The 20,861-nt window shown below is 31.1% G+C and overlaps 1 protein-coding gene across 2 annotated transcripts; it reads right to left on the bottom strand.

Moving 5' to 3' along the window:
- Nucleotides 1-1,108: 1,108 nt before the first annotated feature.
- LOC114130754 (tyrosine-protein phosphatase non-receptor type 9) lies at nucleotides 1,109-19,354 on the bottom strand. 2 transcript variants are annotated; one of them, XM_050205110.1, is made up of 11 exons: nucleotides 19,004-19,354; nucleotides 18,562-18,795; nucleotides 18,377-18,466; nucleotides 18,165-18,305; nucleotides 5,360-5,494; nucleotides 5,092-5,280; nucleotides 4,875-4,974; nucleotides 4,587-4,779; nucleotides 4,002-4,395; nucleotides 2,620-2,827; nucleotides 1,109-2,507 (listed from the first exon to the last, which is right to left on the bottom strand). In XM_050205110.1, the coding sequence occupies exons 1-11, from the start codon at nucleotides 19,037-19,039 to the stop codon at nucleotides 2,281-2,283; spliced, it is 1,947 nt and encodes a 648-aa protein (XP_050061067.1). In that variant the 5' UTR covers nucleotides 19,040-19,354; the 3' UTR covers nucleotides 1,109-2,280. The 2 variants fall into 2 exon arrangements, with proteins under 2 accessions (XP_050061067.1, XP_027851605.2); XM_027995804.2 differs by having other exon boundaries at nucleotides 4,587-4,782; nucleotides 19,004-19,353.
- Between the last annotated feature and the right edge of the window lie 1,507 nt (nucleotides 19,355-20,861).

Below are 20,861 nucleotides of genomic sequence, written 5' to 3'. Positions count from 1 at the left end.
CTAATCTTTAACCATCGAATTTCAATTCCATATTATTTAAGTAAATACATTTTTTGTGTATAAAGACGACTCAATATTATATAACTTATCAATATTGGTTTAAGTGTATACACTGCAGTAGGACGGGTGTGGCATAATGAGCTCACTGTTTATTTAACGTGATCTACATAGAGGTAGCTACTTAAAATAAAATTATATGATAATCCACTGCAGTTGCATATTGTATGCAGTCTTTGTTCAGATTTAATAATTTACACGTTTAAAACGATCTTGTTAACTTTTAAATGACGTAGATTAACTAATGGAAAATTAAAAAAAATATTTCGCATAGGCGGTGCGGTTATACATACGTCGAGAGTGGACAGTTCGTGAAGTAGATAATTTAAGCCACATCCCAAGCCGTACCTAAAAATTGTATGATTATAATATGTTCAAATATTTGTTAGACTTAAAAGTTGTACAAGTATTGTATTTTCGATTAAGAACAATGTCCACTCGAACAACGTTTTTTATTCGATTGACCTCGACGTGATCCGACAAATAATGCTATATTTTATAGACTAATATTGATAATTGATTTGTTTAATTTCTATCGTATTAACGACCATCACATTTTTATTATAAACTTTAATCGGTGTCTATAGATTGCTTAAACATAGAAAATATTTGATTTGTTTTTTATTAGCACATGTATAACGTTTACATCATAATTCTTTACGCGACAGCAATAAATTTTTCGTATTTTTTTTTTCTTTACACGTGGCATTTAAATGACAATATATCGATTTATATCTATAGGAAATATCACATTGTTACAGTTATTCTAGAATAATATTATATTAATATTAGGTATAATGGCTTATATTTTTAATAATAATTTATAATTTTTATTGATTGTTGAATAAAATATTTACTTATCTAACACCATAATTTTATACAGACAAGTTCACTTAAATCTATTTCTGTCGAACATAGTTTTGATTTTTTGAACAATCATCAATTTAAAACCTTCTAAAATTCTTGTTTATAATCCAAGTTGTTGGATAAATTGAATCATAAGGAAATTGTTCAGGTAAAGTATAACTTAACACAACAAACTGTCTGCAAATATTATTATACATTTTAACATTTATTACACGACCACAATGGTAACCAAATAGTTCATTCGACTTTATTAATATATATTATTACATATAGTTTAGATTAGTTTAAATTGTAATTAATCAGACATGTATCAGTGTTTGTCCATGAAATTTTATTAATTCACATGCATGGTTTTAATTAAGTTACAAGAGTTACAACCAAAAGTTTAAATAAATATAATATAGATTGTAATAAAAAAAAAATTCATTTTGGACATCACAATATTTATGAAATACGAGTGGCTCAATGATTAATTTTATTTATCTTATGGTACCTCACTGCGACTGACAAAAATAATTATCACATTAAATATATATTATTATGTATATTACATTAGATTTAGGGTTACGATTAAAAAAAGTTGGATACATGGAATGGTCAGCAAAAAAATCGATAGTTTGTTCACAATAATATTGTTATAACAAAGCCATTTGTACAATGTCACATGCACATTTCGCATTTTGAGATTTTTGTAAAATATATGTAAGTAATCGTTGATCAATATAATATAGTAATAATAGTATTATGTATGCAAAAATAAATTATAATAAATTCTTTTTCGACGACAAGTTGGTTAATATTATGTATCGGGCAAAAGGCATACGATCACATGACATTTTCATTTACATAATACAACAATATGTAATGTACTGCACGACGTTTAGGTGGTTGAGGGTGAAGAACAAAACACAAACGGTCAAAGCCGCCGTGTAGCCGAAATGGGAAAAAATAATATTTTGATTGAAAAATAAGAACTTTTAGATCGATACAAATTAATTAGATCCGTTTCTGATAAATATAAGATTTTGTTATACATATATAATAGTATAATTACGAAAAACAAAAAAAAAAAAAATACAAAAGTATAATGTCAGAAACCGATCGCAACAGATCATATATTATGACATATATGTATGTATATAATTGGGCGCGCTCATCCCGCTTCTGATTATCTACACGTATAATGTAAGTATGCACACACATAATTTATTGTACGTACATACTTTTTTTTTATACAAGACATATATATTTATATATATTATATATATATATATATCTATATAAATATTTAATTTCTATATAAGTATATTGATAAATGCTTTGCCCGACTGATGAGATTTCCATTGCTGTCGTTAATCAGTCCGAATCTTCGAGGGGTTTCAAGTCGCTAAGGTCCGGAGGCGAACAGAGGAACCCTCTGGCCGACGCGTATTCGATCAGCGCTAAATGACAGAACACGTACTGCTCGGGCGTTTGGATGGAATAGGCTCTCTGCGACCTGATCTTTTCCACCACGCCTTTGATGTCCACGGTGCTGGTTTCTTCTAGACGGTTAATGCAAACGTCCAATGTACAGAACGTTCCTGTTGAACAAACGAAAAATATAACGTTGAAAGACCGCGGTGTATTGAGGTACAGATCAGTCCAACGCCGTGTTATGCGACGCGATATTTTTCCTAAAATATTTTCGCTTACCCGTTCGACCGATGCCCGCCGAGCAGTGGACGACTATCGGAGGCCCCCGTTGGTGTCCGGCCCATTTGTCACCGAGGTCTTGTAACATGGACGATTGACATTTCCGGACCTTGCCGAGGAAATCCAACATGGCGACAGCGCTGTGTGGTACGCCGAAATCCGGCCACGAGTTGAAACGGAAATGAGACACTTGCCTAACCTCGTTAGTCTAAGAAAAAAATAAAATAAATCGTGAACGAATTCAGTTAAATTGCATTATATTATAAAATATTTCCGTTTATAGTTGATTATTCTGCGGTCAAAAAAATACCTTCGATGTCGGGGTATCACAATTTTGTAAATATATATAATATATATATATATATATAGGTAAAACGATTTACGCACACAACTTTATGAATATACATAACTATAATTATATAATATGTACACATGGTTCTAGTCTTATAAACTATAATATATCTATCTAAATATTTTATAACTTAATTTTTAAGGGTAATTAAAAAAAAGTAACGTATTTGTTTTATTTGATTTCCTCAACGTAAATTAGACATATTAATTTTCTGCATTGTATAAGTTTATTAGTATATCGTAATGTTGTCATGCGTGGAACATTGTCTAGTGTCGGAATGAGCTAAAGTGGTACATATTACATCGAGTTACTAATGCAAACTATGGGTGATTATAAATCATAAACAATCAAGGAAGCATCGACAGAATCAAAAGGGACAATAGTGAGACGTCAACAACAACTACCGACGGCGCCGAGGATCGACGCTAAGCGTCCCAGCGCGACGCTGACATTCTAGGAACGCAGCGACGATCGTCGACAACATCAACAACCACCGACGGCGCCGAGGATCGACGCCAGACACCACCGTGAGACGTGGATTTTTCCCAACATCACTGGGCGTCTCCGTGTTGAGTTTATCTTAAGCTTTGCCATCAGGCGCCACCGCAGAATCAACGTGATAGACGAAATCGAACCAATAAATGCGTGTACGAATCGCGAGTCCAGCCATTACACGTTGCGATTCTACAAGAGCCTACATAGCTACTACCAACAGAATATTAATGAACGCGGATAAAATAGAGATAATAAAAGTATTTAAATGACAGTAGGAGTCATTTTATTAGTATTACCCGAAATATTTTATAGTCGAGTACCGCTATATAATTGTTTTAGTTATTAATTTTAATTATTTTATGAATAGATATTATTATGATAATATTGGTAAATTTGATACATATATAATATATTATCAAAATGTAACTCTGACTTTTAACAATAATTTCACACCAAAATTTAAACTATCTCCCAAAGCCCACCCCACTAGGAGGGAATAAATTCTAATTAAAATTTAACCTAATTTTGTACTCACGTTAGTGTTAGTTACTTCCAGCCGGGTGACGCAATAGTTGTCGAACTGGCTGAGCGACGTAGTTGACACCTTAAAGTTTTGATACGTCAGATCGTCAGACGTCTCGTCGGGCGGCCAGTACTGTTCGCATTTGATCTTGCCACACTCAAACACCTTGGTGGTCATAACGATGACCAACACTTGCTGTTCCCAGATCATGCGCCAGAAGTCGGCGCACGTGTGCGGCAGCGGGCCCTGCGTGGAAATGAACGCGTTCTTTTGCTTGTAACCATCGACGAAATTGGCATGTATGTAATCGGACATCGGGTCCTTATCCGACTGTGCCAACAGCACCCGGGTGTGATCGTAGCAAAGTACATCTGTGTACCGGTTCTTCAAAAGATTGGGTCGAGCCCTGCAGCAAAGTACGACAACGGGGCAGAGGGTCAGACATTGGCGCGATAAGTGTGTATGCGTAAATACAAGGCGTGCCCGGAGAATAAAGACTATTAAAGATACGAAGCTCCGGAAAACTCCTCGTTTAAACAGTGTACAAATATATTCGGAAAATATAAAACATTAAAATATTAAAAATATTTATCTTACTTGGCAACGTTGAATGTACCGTCGGAAGAACGGGTCTTTATCTCTTCATATTCCTTAATGAGACCAGCCCTCTTCTTTTTCAATACGTATTCGACAAATTGACTAATAGTTAAACTTTGACTAGAATCGCAACGCAAACTGTCGTCGTCCGAAAACCCGCTACTGACCGACGACGGTGGCATCGGAGAAATTTCTTCTATGTCAAGATAAAAAAAAATAATTAACACGAAACAAAAATGTAACAAAAAAGGATAAACAATGTAAGTTTTTCGATATTATTGCACCTACCTTTTGAATTGGTCGTGTTGCATGTCCACCCCGACAACAAGTTGTCGTGAACAACGGCGCTTTCTTCGTTAACGTTGTTCTCTTTCAACAGATTGTTCGTCTGGAAAAATGTATAATGGTTTATGAAAAACAATAAATTGAACATTATGCAAATATAGTCATTGACAAACAATTATATCAGCTAGATGAATGCGAGTATTCAAGATATTATACATACTTTGGACTCCGACCCGGTTTCCTTTTTCGTGCTATTCGAATTACATATGTGGTCGGACATAGCCGAACTTCCATATTTATCACTGTTCGTCATGTAGTTCAAGCAATAGGACAACCATTTATCGTGTTCGACGTCCACCGTGCCGCCCAAATGCCTTGGCAGCGATTCTCTGGGTATGTGTTGGATCAACTGCGTCATACCGTGAAAAACATGAGACATGATTAATATAAATGTCAACGAGGGAGTAAAATAATTAAGTCACGCATACCTGTGGTAAGCTGATTGTGAACACACGATCCCTCAACTTTTCCCGCACGAACAACCTGAGTATTTTGAACGGAGCTTTGAACCACAGCGGCGCAGTGACAATCAGAACTTTCTTCAGTTTGGCCGGATAACCACCCTGTGAATCAGACAAACATACAAATGAGTTAAGACACAAAAAATCCTCGTACATATAATATATGTATTATAATAATAATTGTAAACAACATTTGGTTTATTGAAACACACTCTACACACGTTACATTTAAATGAAACGTCGGAAAAATCGTATAGATCGTTATTATTAAATAATATAGTACATTCCAAGAGTTATCGACGCGCTAATACAACAATGACGACGTTTAAAATGTATGCCGTTAAATAATAATTAAGCTATTATAATAATTATTATACAGAGAGATCACCATCGACTACTAAATAAAATATCGTTTGGTAAATAAAAAATCACAAAGCGATGGCCGTACATCATATATAAATATATACCTAGTTAATTCAATAGCAAAACTGCAGACCTCGGGCAGTCGAACGCGTCGTATTGTGAACTGTTAAGTCGTTTAATTTGATAAATATTTTTCTTCGCATCGATTCTTGTGGGACATTACAAAAACCCGACGAGTTATCGTATTATAAATAGGTCGGGACGCGATCGAAGTAGGTCGTCGTGCGCAACGAAAAACGTATTATTCAAAAACCGACTATGTAAGCGTATATAATAATATATATGTATAAAAATAAGAAACTTTACTACTAGAAAATGTTGCAGGTTGTCTCTAATCAAACAAACATATGATGGTTGTATTAATTATTCAAGACGAAGCGAGAAAAAACCGTCCGCGGCGCATCGTAGAGAGAATAAATATAGTGACAGTAGTTTACAACGAGGCGGTGAAAAAAATGAAAGGTCGCAGGCTCTAAATTTAAACAACGGTACTACAACGTTTAATATAGAGCGGCACTTGACTGAGCTAACGGATTACTCTATACCACCGAGCTTCGACGGACGTGCGCCAATTATGATATTTGTATATTTCGTGTTCCGGTCAAGATTCAGACTTCCTGCAGTGGAGCCCAATTAAGAAGGTGCAAAGAAGCTTGAATTCAAAAACGGCTGTACGCTCAACAGTGCCCCGGACCCAAAATTAATTTAATTTAGTTAATTGTAGATCGCACGATAAATACAAATACGTACCTATATACTTTTCACTCGGTACCTATCGTTTTAGTAGGAACTTATGAATGTATCTAAACACGATCCGTGTTTTTTATCATTCAATTTTTTTATAAATTCCCATCGGATGACGTTTTTCAATCGTGACGTTTATGACAAGGGGGGGGCACAATTATCAATATCTCAAGCAATCAAAAATACATTAGGCAATCGTGATAATCGTGAACATATATAGTAATATTATTTGTACGGTATAATAAACGAGTGACTATAATGACTCACGACGAAATAAATGTCAATATATATTATTATCACATATTATATTGTACATATTTATACGAAAGCGATTATTGTTCTTGAGAATTATGTATATATTATAATATATTTTTCAAAACGATTAAAATTTAAAACTGAAACGATAATATATTAGTATTATTATTATTGTGTGTACGGTTATTAAACAAGAGTGTCAATAATGATTAACGTATATGTAATAAGTACCAAGTGCGATAAACCGAGTTAAGTGGTTCCAGTCTTCGATGTAACCAAATAACCAATGTATATACTTTGAGTTATTTATAACGATACATTTCAAATGTATGTGTATACATGTATATTAATTATTAAATGCTGACCAAAAATGTACAGACGATAAATATTATACATAAGAGTATTTATTTCGAACGGAAACATTTTTATGTTCACTTGAAGAATTTTAAGAGTATAATCTGTTTATCGTTCTATGCAAGTATATTAAAGTATAATATGCACAATATGAGCATATCTATATTAAGGAAGTGTTTTTTTTTTATCGATAATTTAACTTGAAATTATAAAAATAAAAAATAATAAACTTGCTTCCCACACGACATAGGAGTTTATGTATAGGTGCCCGTCCTACAGTTAGATCTCTAGCATATACACATATATATTATATATAGTTCAAGGTCGCGTTTAACACACGTTACAGATCAATAGTCGAGGTGCCAATTTATAACAGAAAATTACTGTAAATAATAAATAGGTGCATCGTTTCAACGGCGTTTACACGGAAATGTATATACATTCGTTACAACATAATTTGTACCATACACAAATCGATCAAATATATTTTGACACTCCTATCAATGAACAAAACATAATATATGATGTTTTTTAAAAAAATGACTGTAAAATATATTGTTTGCTATCTTCTATAGAAATATATGATTTTAACTTTTTATACAAAAGTACAGCTATATATAGTGTCAACTCCCGTCATTATAATCATTATAATGTTATATTTTGAACATGCAACGCGAGAAACTATTACGTTCAAAACATCAATATTTCAACAATTTTTTTTTAACATGACGAAATAAAATACATTTTTCAATTAAACGCTAAAAAATAAATTGAAAATGTTAAGTTCACCACTTATTCAACTCGAAATTAAATTCGCTGGGAAAAAATTGTTTCTATAACTTTTAAAATAAAATGATTGAACAGAAATAAATTCGTCACCATTTTCAAGTTTAAAATAAAATAATTATACTTATTTCCCCGAATTGACCACGAGTATAGGATTTTATGAATTAAATATTGGTAATTAAATGAACTTTGTGATTCGTTAGTAATGACGACTAAATAATAATAGTCATTGTAATATACTACAATATAGATAATGATTATCAGAATATCGAATAAGATGCATTATTGATAGTTGATTCTATATAGCTACTGCTGTTACCTATTTATATATTATGCATATTGCATATCAATAAACTAAATGGCGTAAAAACTTTCAAAATTCAAATATACACATATACAAAGTACTTACATTTTTAAAATTCTCATCTATCATATAGATAATAGTGCACAGTGACTAAAAAAACATATTATTAACAGCAAACGATTCAATTTCAATGATAAATGTATGTAGGCATTAAACGGCATTGGTCATTCTCGACCGAAATTATGATAAACTATAAGAATCGATAATTGCAGCGGTTCGCATTCGAGTAAAAAACCGATATAAAAATGATCTCAATACGTCATGTATATAGGGTACGTATATCAATATCAGTGAATCACGAACAACTGACATATTCAAATGCATTTTCTATGTAAAATTGTCCCGATATATACGCCATATTTTCCTAACGAGAAAACAATGTACGCAATTCCTATAATAAATGTATATTTTTAACACATTTTACCGATAAAACTCGTACGCAATCGGGATAAAATAATTCGTGGTGAATTCTACGAAATCAAGTATTATTGTTCAATATAATATTAAAACAGTATAAAACGCCTCCCAGGGGTAAAATATAATGGAATTATACGTCATAGCGTTTTAGTCGTACTACGCCGGGACACGGGAAGTCAAAACCATATATAATGTTAATGTACGCCACATATTCTGTATGAAATGGAGCAGTGTAAGGTATATGTAGTTATTTATTTATACGATGTGCACTAAGTAAGAGACATATGGATACAATCAGTGCACGGGTCAATAGTAATAACAAAGTTGGTGAAATACACAGTACGTCCGTCGTGGCGCGTATTTTTGGATCCCGTAAATCATCTAGATCCTATTACGAAAAACTTTGTAAAAAAATAAGAAATTATGTATTAATTATATCTATAAATATATTTGAATTCGATGACAAAAGAAAAACTTAGTAATTAAGGTCGATATATAACAAATATAATATGTTAATGATTGTTCTACAATACCTCTATACCGTAATAAAATAACAAGAACTCTTGTCGATTTTAAGGGTGTATATAACAGAAAAACTGCTAAATTTATTAGGTAGGTACCTATGCAATACGTATAAATTTTTATTCTAATCAATATTTTTAAACACAGTTCATTTTTTTTTTATATATAATTAGGCATGTTTATCAATGACCCTAATAAGTTATAGTTAATTACATTTGTTCGTACATTCTGTTACATAACCTGTTAACTGATGATAGACATACAAGGGACAAAATTGAAGGGTGTAATTTACTTAGGAGCGGACACATATAATATACTTCAAAAAGAAAAATGTTCTAAACGGGTTCGAACGGCAATAATTTAACCAAGAACCACTTTGTATACGTGTGACACAAATTAATGGCACATATAAACGATATAGGTAATAAAGGTTTTCGTTGTATAATCGACAAATATTAACTACGCAGAAAGGAGAACATGATGTGGACAGAACAAACTACACGCGTTCTATTTCAAAATCAGCCTGATGAAATTATTCGAATCGTAGACCTCCTATCAGATTTAGAAATACACGCCAAGACTAAAAACTCCCAATGACACAACAGCTAATTAGCAGGTATTGTTTTACGAAAAATGTAAGAGAGTTAAGGTACCTAGCGGATGCAATGTATTGGATATAAAAGTGCAAAAACCTAAAATTATAAAATTTATTTCTCCCGAGCGACCTCATCTGACGTAAAAAACAAAAAAATATTTATCCGCGATAACAATATAATAATATTATAATTCCCTCTTGTGATTAGACTGTATATATTATATTACACGCTATCACGTTGTTTCCACGACGAATTGTATTACCGATTTGTATACCGCGTCGTCCAAGGTTGTGTTTAAGTTCCGCGTGCGCGTGTTTCGGTCCAAGAGACGAAAAACGAATTTTCTCTTCGGGGAAACAGTCGTCATATCGTGTAAATCGCTATATATATATATACATATACATTCATACATATTGTATTATACCTACTACTCTAAACCGTAGCTCGCACAAACAAAAAATATACACACACGCGAGTAATAATAGTAAAATCACGATATGTAACGGTCGGTGATCATCGGCTCAAGGCTAAATAGGAAAACGGCATCACGAGCGAGCCAAAAACAAAACTAGAAAAAAAAAGTGCAGAAGAAACGCGACGAAAATTCACGAAGCCGCGCGTGATCTACACACACACACACACACACACACACAAGATATACAACAACAAAAATGTCGATAAAAGTCATTAGACAACGTATAAATCATAATAATAACATATTTTAAAACAATAATAAGTATAATATTATAGTGTATCTAAAAACCATCTCGTACCGGATCGATATCGTTCGCCGCCGCCGCTGTCCGGGACGGAATGATAATAACACACACACACACACACACACCGGTACACACGCGTGTAGCACTATATTATAACAACACACTCCCCGTCGACTTTTGTTCGCGGACGCAAAACAATATTATTTTTTTTTTTTTTTTTAATTTACCGATAACGTCAAAATCCGAATTCGAACGAGAGAATCCGCTGCGGCGCGTTTGTTATTATTATTATATTATAGTATAGAAAAAAAATCATACATATATATGTATTTTATTCCGTCGGATTTTTCGTTGTTTTCGGACACCGTCGCAACGCGTCACGGTCCGCCGGCGTGGACCGGGGGACTCGACCGAAACGGTGGACTCGGAGAGCGCGCGTCGTGCGGATTCGCGGCGGCACCGATGCCTCTGGTACGACGGCAAAAACGATGACTGCGGACGACGAAGCGCGACACCCGCGAACGAAGTACGCGCACCCGTCGGAACGACGAGGAAAAGCAGACTGAGCCCCCTCGGCGTGTGCACCGCGCGCGAGAACGGAGTCGATACACGCGCGCGGGCGACCGTCGGCGGCGGCGGCGGCGGTAGTGGTGGCGGTGGCGGTGAAAATGCGAACCCCCCTCGCCGCGATCCCACACCGCGCCGCTCCCGCCCGGGATCACGTCTCGGCCCGTTCCCGTTACGCTATACGCGCCGGGACTCTCGTTGAATGGAAAAATGTTCCCATTGACGCCGCCGACGACGACGACGACGCCGTTCGCGATTCCAAACCGCCTCTCCACTCCCTCCGCGCCGAAACCGATGCCGATTCATAGTCGCTCGCTCTCGCACACTTTCCAGTGACTCCCCGAACGCGCGTTTTTCGTATGCACGCGCACACGATATTATATATATCGTATCGTATCGCATCGCATCGTATTATTATTATATTTGAGTAACGACACGATTCTTCAATGTAATATCAATTTTTTACGATTTCGTCCGCAAATCACGCGTACGCGACGTAATCGTTTTCGATACGCGGAATGAAACGACGAACAAAAAAAAAAAAAAAAAAATCGTCGTATCAAACTGTCGTCGACGTACTGTATTGTACGCTACAGAGCTGCACACGAGGTAAAAACACTACTGACTGCCGCGTGTCGAAATTGTATTTTTATAGACGCTAAAATCATTTAAATATTTCATACGACATGACGTGTACAATAATAATTTATTGCTGACCTACGCCAGTCAGTGCGATTGACGACGATATTTGACTATACTGTACACATAATATTACTATATCATTATATTTTACCTACCGCTGAGAACCATATAATATAACGTAATAAACATAATAAAAAAATAATATAAAACTGAAGACGCTATTGACATGATTATTTTGACATATTATAAGGTACCGGATGATACTGGGCTAGTTGGCTAAATAGCGAAATCACGGACGGGCGCCACGCGCGATGCGCGTCGTACGAGTAAAACGTGCGGTATTATTTATTTACCGTTCGCGTCGTTGATTCGGCGGTTTCTATAATTAAAATTACACTCTTTTAAAAACGACATACAGCTGCAGTTTTAAAGATATAAAATTGAATACTATTCGATTTTGTCATACGAATCGAGATAAACGTTACAACGTCATAGTAAAGATAACATTATTTGTAATTATATCATTGGCATTAGACTAAGTAAATGATTAGTTTGACATTATTGCATACTTTTTGATAATATTCAAGTAATAAAATCCTTAGAATTAATTGTCTTTTCTGCATAACTTAAGAAAAATAACTTCAAATTTAATAAATTCGTTCACACTAATTGATTGCTAATTAATAAAAAAAGGCATTTAGTTAGCCATAGACTTAAAATCATAAGTAATAGTCCCACAGTTATATATGATTAAACTACATGGGAAAAGTTAACTCATAGACTATAGTTAAACATTTTTAAAATTTGAATTAAGTTAGTTACCTTGAATTAACTCATAAACCAAGAAACATACGATCTAAAGACAAACTGAAAAACACCATATTATACCTAAATAAAAAAACATAGTGATTAATGAATAATGACTGGATGAAGTATAATCTTATAAATATGGTGTGTTATCAAACTTATCTTTCAAATTAATAATATAAATAAATCTATATAATCTATTGTACGAATTATTTTATCAAGATTTTCTCTGAATGTCAATAAATATAAATTTAGCACAGTCATTTTAGCATAATTCAGTAGGTCTTTATTTTGTTTGGATCGGGTCTTGTCGGAAACATGACTAATCAGGATAATTCTTTCCTGCCTGTTACAATTCGTTCCATTTAGTGATCTTCATTTAACGGATTTCCTTTTTTTAACATCCGGCCACAAATTGTTGTTTTGTTAAAAAAAAAAAATTTAATTAGTAATTCAAAGAAATATAATATACACAGCGAATAGAGAAAAAATCCATAGTAATACCTACTACTACTAAAATAAGGAATGGCGATTGACAGTTAGAAAATGAAATAAAATCACAACGAACAGTATATTATTGTATTGTTGCGTAAAATTATATTATACGACCACGAATCTATTATTGGGACTTTAAGAGACTAGTTCTAGGCAAAACAAGTTAATATTAGTAATTTTCGATTTTGTACACGTATGCCATTATTATACGTGTCCAAACTATTGTGCAGTTGGCTAACAGTCTCGTGAAGAAATTATATCACGTGTCAGGAAGTACTTCCTCTCTTTTATGCCGACTTCATCGCCACCCTAAATACCTACACAGTCCACACGGTGCGTATGGAATGTCAGGTTACAAAATTACTTATAAGACTACCATCGTATTACAATGTACAATATATCAACGTATGTTCCTAAATTCAAAAAATGTACAAAAATAAATAACACGTATTAAACCCTGTACCGATACTAATTTACGAATTCATCACAATTTTAAAATAAATCTAATTTTCGTCTACACAATTTCACAAATCGGTTAATATATTATGCACATTGAACATTGAAGACAAAATAAACAAAATAAACAAATATTAAATATTTTGAATAGTTGTAAATATATGAATTAATGATAAAAAACTAAAATAAATGAACAACGGTTTATGATATTTTATTTTAAATACATTATGACAAATCCAATATTGTTCATTTATTTACAAAATCTAGTATTTTATAATACATAATAAATATTATATTATTTACGTATTTAACATTCGTCTAGCCAAAATAATGTTATTTTATTATTTGTCAAGCGTTTTAATTTTTACTAAGAAATTACAAGCAGCAAGTTTGTTGGGTAAAAACTATCTTAGAACGGTCGTTTACAAAATGCTCGAAAGCAAAAAGGTTTTTACCAAGGTTTAGTGGGGTTGTGACTAAATACAGCTGAGCCGGACCCTACATTATCATCGCCCTAACTGGAAGGAAACAAAGGGGGCTTCCCCTGCTATACTGGAGTACGCGCATGTGTTCTCACGCGAGCTCTGTATACTCTTAGCATTATCGATCGTACAACTCTGCTCTCTTTGGTTTCTTTCATTCATCCATTTTCGGATTGTTTTTACAGTTTAATCTAATAAACCTCACGATAGCTTATGTAATTACATGACCAGCATTAATTGCATAAAAATAAGTACCCCGATTCATTAAATTTCGTTTAACAAAGCATACCGTTATATTATTATCCACTGTATAAGTTCGTGTTTAATATACTGTTTATCTGACTTCTTTATTATTAATTTTTACTAAAATAAATACTCACAAGATGTATATAATAGAATCAATAACACAGTAGGTAAATTTATTAATTAAACTTACAAAAAATGATACTAAATAAATACATGAGAGAGGAACTTCTATTCAATAGTATTATATCTGAAATATGAAACTAATTTATATTTTGAAATCTGATTTTACAAATCACGATCACGATTATTTTTATTTTTTGTGTACGAAAATTATTTTTATTTTTTATTTAGTATCATATCGTTCGAAAAATCAAAACAGCCAATTTATATGGCAGACTTTACTTGATAATTTAAAAATTTAAATTATACATTAATTCTATTATATATTTATAGAATTATTAATTTTTAAAATATAAACATGATATAGTTTGGTTGAAAATTCTTAACTCTAGCAATTGGAAAGCTTAGTTTTTAATAAATAATTGATTACAAATAAATAAATGCTGTCCCGAGTGTATGCATTCCAAATAAATAAATGTGCTCTTACAGGAATAATAAAATTGAAAAATATAATATAATGTCAAATGAAATATTATTCAATAATAAAATTATTGATTGGAAACATATGATGTGTGTTGTTTTGTATTGATAATAATAAATGATGCAAGAAAAATATTCAAATAGAATAATACTGCGCTTCAGTTAACATTTTTTCCAGAAAATTTAAATATTTAGATATTCTTTAAGTTTCAAAACGCCATAAGATAATATTAATATATACCTAGTCTTGCATAACACATTATAGAAAATATTTGATGTTAAAAAAAGTTTTTTTAATATTAGTTTATTCAAGTAGAAACATTTTTCGAAGAAAAATAATATGAAAGAGTACAAACATGCAATACAAATATTCAGATCATAAAAGTAACATAGCATAAAAAAGGTTTCAATAGTGTATACAGTATTACACACATTATTAATATGTAGTATATATATATGTAGTATGTAAATCAATATGTAGACCTATTCACTAAGGATTCACACTTTATTTTAAAATGAGTTTTTTAAACACATGAAAAAAAAAATACTTGGAAAATCATAAAATATAATTAATGGGTTAAAAACATAAATACTCTAAATACGTCTCAACTAGTGATGATTAATATGGATACTAAACAGTATTTTTTATACATAGCTAAATATACGTATAAGTCAATTTTAATTTAAGCTTTTAAACCGGTCATTGAATTATTATTATTAAAAACATAAATATAATACAGATAAGAAAGTAAATCTCTGAATCATTATTTAATGTCTTTTAAATTCTAGTTTTTAAGAATAGTATTTTGTTTAACAAAAGAAATAAGAATTCAATTTATTTAAGATAACATTAATGAGTAAGCTATCAGAATCAATTTATGATTTACTAAACTTGAGTTTCTAAGCTATTAATTATATTAAAACAAATAATTTTTTATACTTAACATATAAATTTGTTATGAAATAGACAAAAATCTTTACATCAATAAATATCAGTATAAATAATATCTCTCTAAACATATGAAAATAAATAAAAATTAATAATTAAACAATTATAAGAGATTAGACAACAACATTTAAAATATTTCAAATTAAACGCTTTTACTTCCAGCATTTATTTTTTAATACTTTAGACTAATATTATTTAAATAGTTTAAATTAAGTTATAATTGATATTTAAAAATTAGAATTGCTAACCATTTTTTTCTCAAATTTTACTTGATAATTTAAAAACCATACATCTCTATATAAAATAGTATTTCTTAACAACTAGTATATGTAAAGATATTTTATTATTGATCAAGAAATTACAATTAAATATACAAAAAATAATAATATTTTAACTATTCAAAAAGAAATGATAAATACTTATTTTGTTTTTTTTTTTTAAATATCAACTGTTGCCAAAGTATTTAAGTCTCAAACAATTTAATACATGTCTGTACTAAAATAGCATTAGCCCTTTTTACAAATAAATAATCCTTGAAACTTACTTGAGATATTAATAATTGGACAAGACAAGTCATAGAATATTGGTCACTCATAAATATGTTTTAGCTACTTAATACTTACATTGAAAAAATTTTTTTAGTATTTTGATTAAGGAAATTAATAAGAGATATAATATTCACTTATTGAAAAATATAAGCAGTGAAAATATTTAGTATTCTTACAATATGCTACTCATTGTAAATATTTTATCTACCATAACTTAATGTTAGCTTAACATGTTATCAACAAATTAATTTATTTATTTGTACAATTATGCCAAAACCTCCCATTTCCTCATGTTTTTGAAATTCAGCTACTACTAGGCTTGGACATAAATTATACCAGTCAAGTATAGTAGGTTTTGATATTGGTATAAACACCTTGATTTGCAGTACCTTTAACTAAATTACTTGATACTATACAAGTTCTATGATAGGATTAAATTAAAAAAACATACATAAAACACAATTAATTATACTCTGCATTTGAATCTTTAAAACTCTTTTTTAGTATATCATTAATATAACTGGTTTTCAAAATAATTCCTTCTGATTCTTATTTTCTACTATTTTTAAAAAATATTTTTTATTAATTTAATTCACCATCATAAAATTTGACAGTGTTATACCATGTGTTAAAAAAAAAAAATTCAATCATCTCTTAATTTTGAAAAAGACAACAATATTATAATACGAATACCTACATATAATCCTATAACTTACAAACACTAACTGACAAACTTGTTTTATTTATGTTGTAAAAAAACCTAATCTTAATTGCAAAATGATAAAGTATACTAAACAAATATAATAAAATTTGACATATGAATAGATGCAGTTAGTTTTTTAAACAGAATACTAAACCACCAAAACTACGGTAGACAACATATTATAGAAGTACCAAATTTTTCCATTAATTATAAAAAAAATTCAGTATTAAAATTCAAAATTAAAGTATACAATTTTATTCTGTAATATCTAATTAACATTAATATAGAAACTTAATGTAAGCTTATTATGTCAAACTAATGCTGTTGAAGTTACATAAAAAAAAATTAATAATAATAAATATTTTAATAATTTAAATTTATTAAACTTTATTGTTTAATACATTTAATGAATGTTAGTATTATAACTATGTATGTAATTTAACACATTTCCAATTAGTTTATGATTATACTTTATGTTATGCCAACATTATACTATGTTTAAGCACAATATTTTTTTATTACTCTCAAGTTTCTTCCTAATATTATAGTTTTTAAATTAAAAAATGTAATTAGTATTAATTACAAAATACAATATAACTTGTTATTTTTATAAGCAAATTATGAATAATTACACTTTTCAAATTTGATTCTCTTTATAAAATAAGTTTTTTAAGAAACGTTAAAGTACTTGTAGTTTTTAGGAATATCAACACAAATTGTAATATGTTGAATATAAAGTAAAATCATACATATTAACTTATATATTTAGAACACATATAAAATCATTTAAGAAAAATAGTATTTAAAAAAAAATTCATAATTTATAATACTAAAATTTAAAATACCTATTAAATTTTAAAATATATCTTCAAATAAAATATTTGTTATACACATAATATGTACAGATAATACATAATATAATATTATGTAATTTATACAGTATTACAAACTATATGAAGCAACAAGTATTTGGGTAGGACTTAAGATAGGAGATCCATACCAATAAAAGTATACTTCTGTAATTGTATTAATTTATATCCTAAATAGTGATGTATCAGATTTGTTAATTTTTTATAATTAATTTTCAATAAACTTACTTTGAGTAATGTTAAGATTTTTTGACTCAAATCATAATCAAAATTTGAATACTTGGAATCAGACATATCATAAATGAATACCAACCCACATTTCTGAGTCTTGACGTTTTCAAGAGCGATATCCAATTGGTAAACAATACCCTATTTCAATAATAAACAATATGTTAAATGCATAATAATATTAGAATCCATATTGAGAATACTATACATACCTGCAAAGTAGTTTGATGAGAAGAAAATTGTGGTATATGATAACGTGCAGTAAAAACAGCTATAGCAGCACCTGTTGAATCTCTTGTTGGCTATAAAATAAACAATGAATACATAAGTTTAAATATACATGCAAGTTGAGCGAACAAAAGTTTAGAAATGTTCAAATTTAATAATTTATTATTACCAAAATTGTAAATTTTTGAGTTTGAATTTCACTCTTCAACGGTTCAACAGCACAATTGAACCCAAACAGACCCTCACGCAGTCTGGTTTCTTCATGCTGCTCGAATAACAGTACGGCTCTGTTGACATCAAATTTCCTTGCAATCAAAAACTTGAAAGCAGATGATCGGGCTATTGGTGGTTTGTTTTGGAATTTACGCGCCTGATTGATCGTATGGATGAATTCATCTACAGCCTACGATACAAACAAACAAAACGCAATATATCATTAGACATGCACCAAATCTGGTCATCGGGTGTAATAGCTGTGTATTGTAATGCACACCTTCGCGTTTAATAATACAACGTCGTTGGCAACTGTAGCAAAACCCCTCTGACAGCCGCCCGACAATATAGGTGTACCAATTATTTAAGTAAAAGTCCGCCTCAAACAGACCACTCACCCGTTCTTGTTCCGGCGTAAGATCCCCAATTTCCATTTCGAACGTATTGCGATCATCAACTGTGGAATTATTATTCTTATTGAATATCCGAGCGGTACATTCGCACCGACTTGCCGGATATGTTAAGGCTTTGCACTATTCAACCGTCACTAAGACGGCGACAACGAGCCGTTTGTATGGCACATAATGGGTTGGTTGTTGTGATTTTTGCTATTTTTTGGTGAACGGAGCGGTGTCGATAACGCGTCAACGAAATCGGATGGAACGATTAATAATATCGTCGTGTATTATATTATTTAATAATTTTTTGACCGACGTTTGTTGAATGTTTTGTTAACCTTTTTTATTTTTTTTATCAATGTAACGTATACATTACGCCACCTGGTGGAGTCGGACCATAACTACCGACTACGATAACACGACCACTATAGTGTTGACGAAACACGGAGGCGCAACCAGTGGCGGCGTCGTCCTTCGGAATACGTTTACAATATTATTCGTAAAGGCCATCGGAAAACCCACGCGGTCACGTACAAACGTATTTCTAGCTCCTCCCTCCATAAATAAATGTCTTGAAAAACAATTCGAACATTTTTTTTTATATAATCATAGGAACAGTTTTCAATTTATCACTCCGCAATCGCGATAAACCGCTCTGTATAAATACGCGTGTTGTCATATTATTTTTCATCACCGCGATGTATCCCCTCCAGTAAGTATAATTCCAAAATTCTAGTTACGCCCGGGTATAAGTGCATATTTTAATGACGAATGAAAAAAATAAGAATAATTTCGTCATTGGGCGCACCACAAACGCACAGTTTATGTATGTATGTAGGCCAAATTATTATACTGCGTATGTACGTATGAATTATCAATTTCAGAAGTGCGAATGATGACTAAATTCCTTTAAATGACTAAATACCAAGGTATGCACTATACAGTATACCCGGGTATAAAAGGAGAAAATGTGCTCCCCCTCCCAAGGACAAATACAACTAAATATATTTATATTGAATGTACCTAAACACAATCGAGTAGATGAGGTATTACGAGTGTTAACTGTTATTAATAAATGTGTGTGATGTATAATTTCTTACGAATATAATGCAAGTTTTAATTACGTATACGGTGTTTTCTAACCTGCAGACGAGGCGAAATTGCTGGGGAGGGTCGAGCTGTCACCACGAAGTAAAATTTATATTTATTTTGTTATTTATATATATATATATATATTATGTAAATTCGTTTTTTTTTTTCAATTTATAGGAAGGGGCGCAAGATATTTTAAAAGCTCCAAGGGAGACGTAGAACAGAAGAGATTGGGAATCACTGTTTTAATATAATATAATATATTATATTGAATCTCGAGAAAGCTTACATTCGTGGTATAGGTATCACATAATAATATTAAATACGTAGAATAAAACAAATCATTATAAAACGTTTAACTTTCAAGACGTTCGGTTTGCCATGGCATAGGAACAATAATTCCCCTACGTGGTACGAAAATAATTAATTATTAAATATTTAATCCACATTGATTAAATTAAATATAAGTGACAAATACGAGCATATAAATATATTATATATAAGACATGGTATTTTATTAAAACGTATATAGTTTTATAATTTCGTTTATCTATAATATACATTAAGTTTAATATATATTAAATATTTATTTATATATTTTTTTTATATTTGATATTTAACTTAAGCTCCTTGTTATACATATACAATAAGCCTTATAATATTAAATATATTCGTTTCTTATACGTGTATGATATAATTTTTGAAGCCATTAAAAATAAATTAAATATTATTGGAGTTGATGAGTAAATCGAATGAGCTTATATTA

Source organism: Aphis gossypii, chromosome 3, assembly GCF_020184175.1.
Source record: "Aphis gossypii isolate Hap1 chromosome 3, ASM2018417v2, whole genome shotgun sequence".
NCBI lineage: Eukaryota > Metazoa > Arthropoda > Insecta > Hemiptera > Aphididae > Aphis > Aphis gossypii.
Note: the sequence above shows the minus strand (reverse complement) of the source record. Positions and strands in the feature narration are given on the sequence as shown.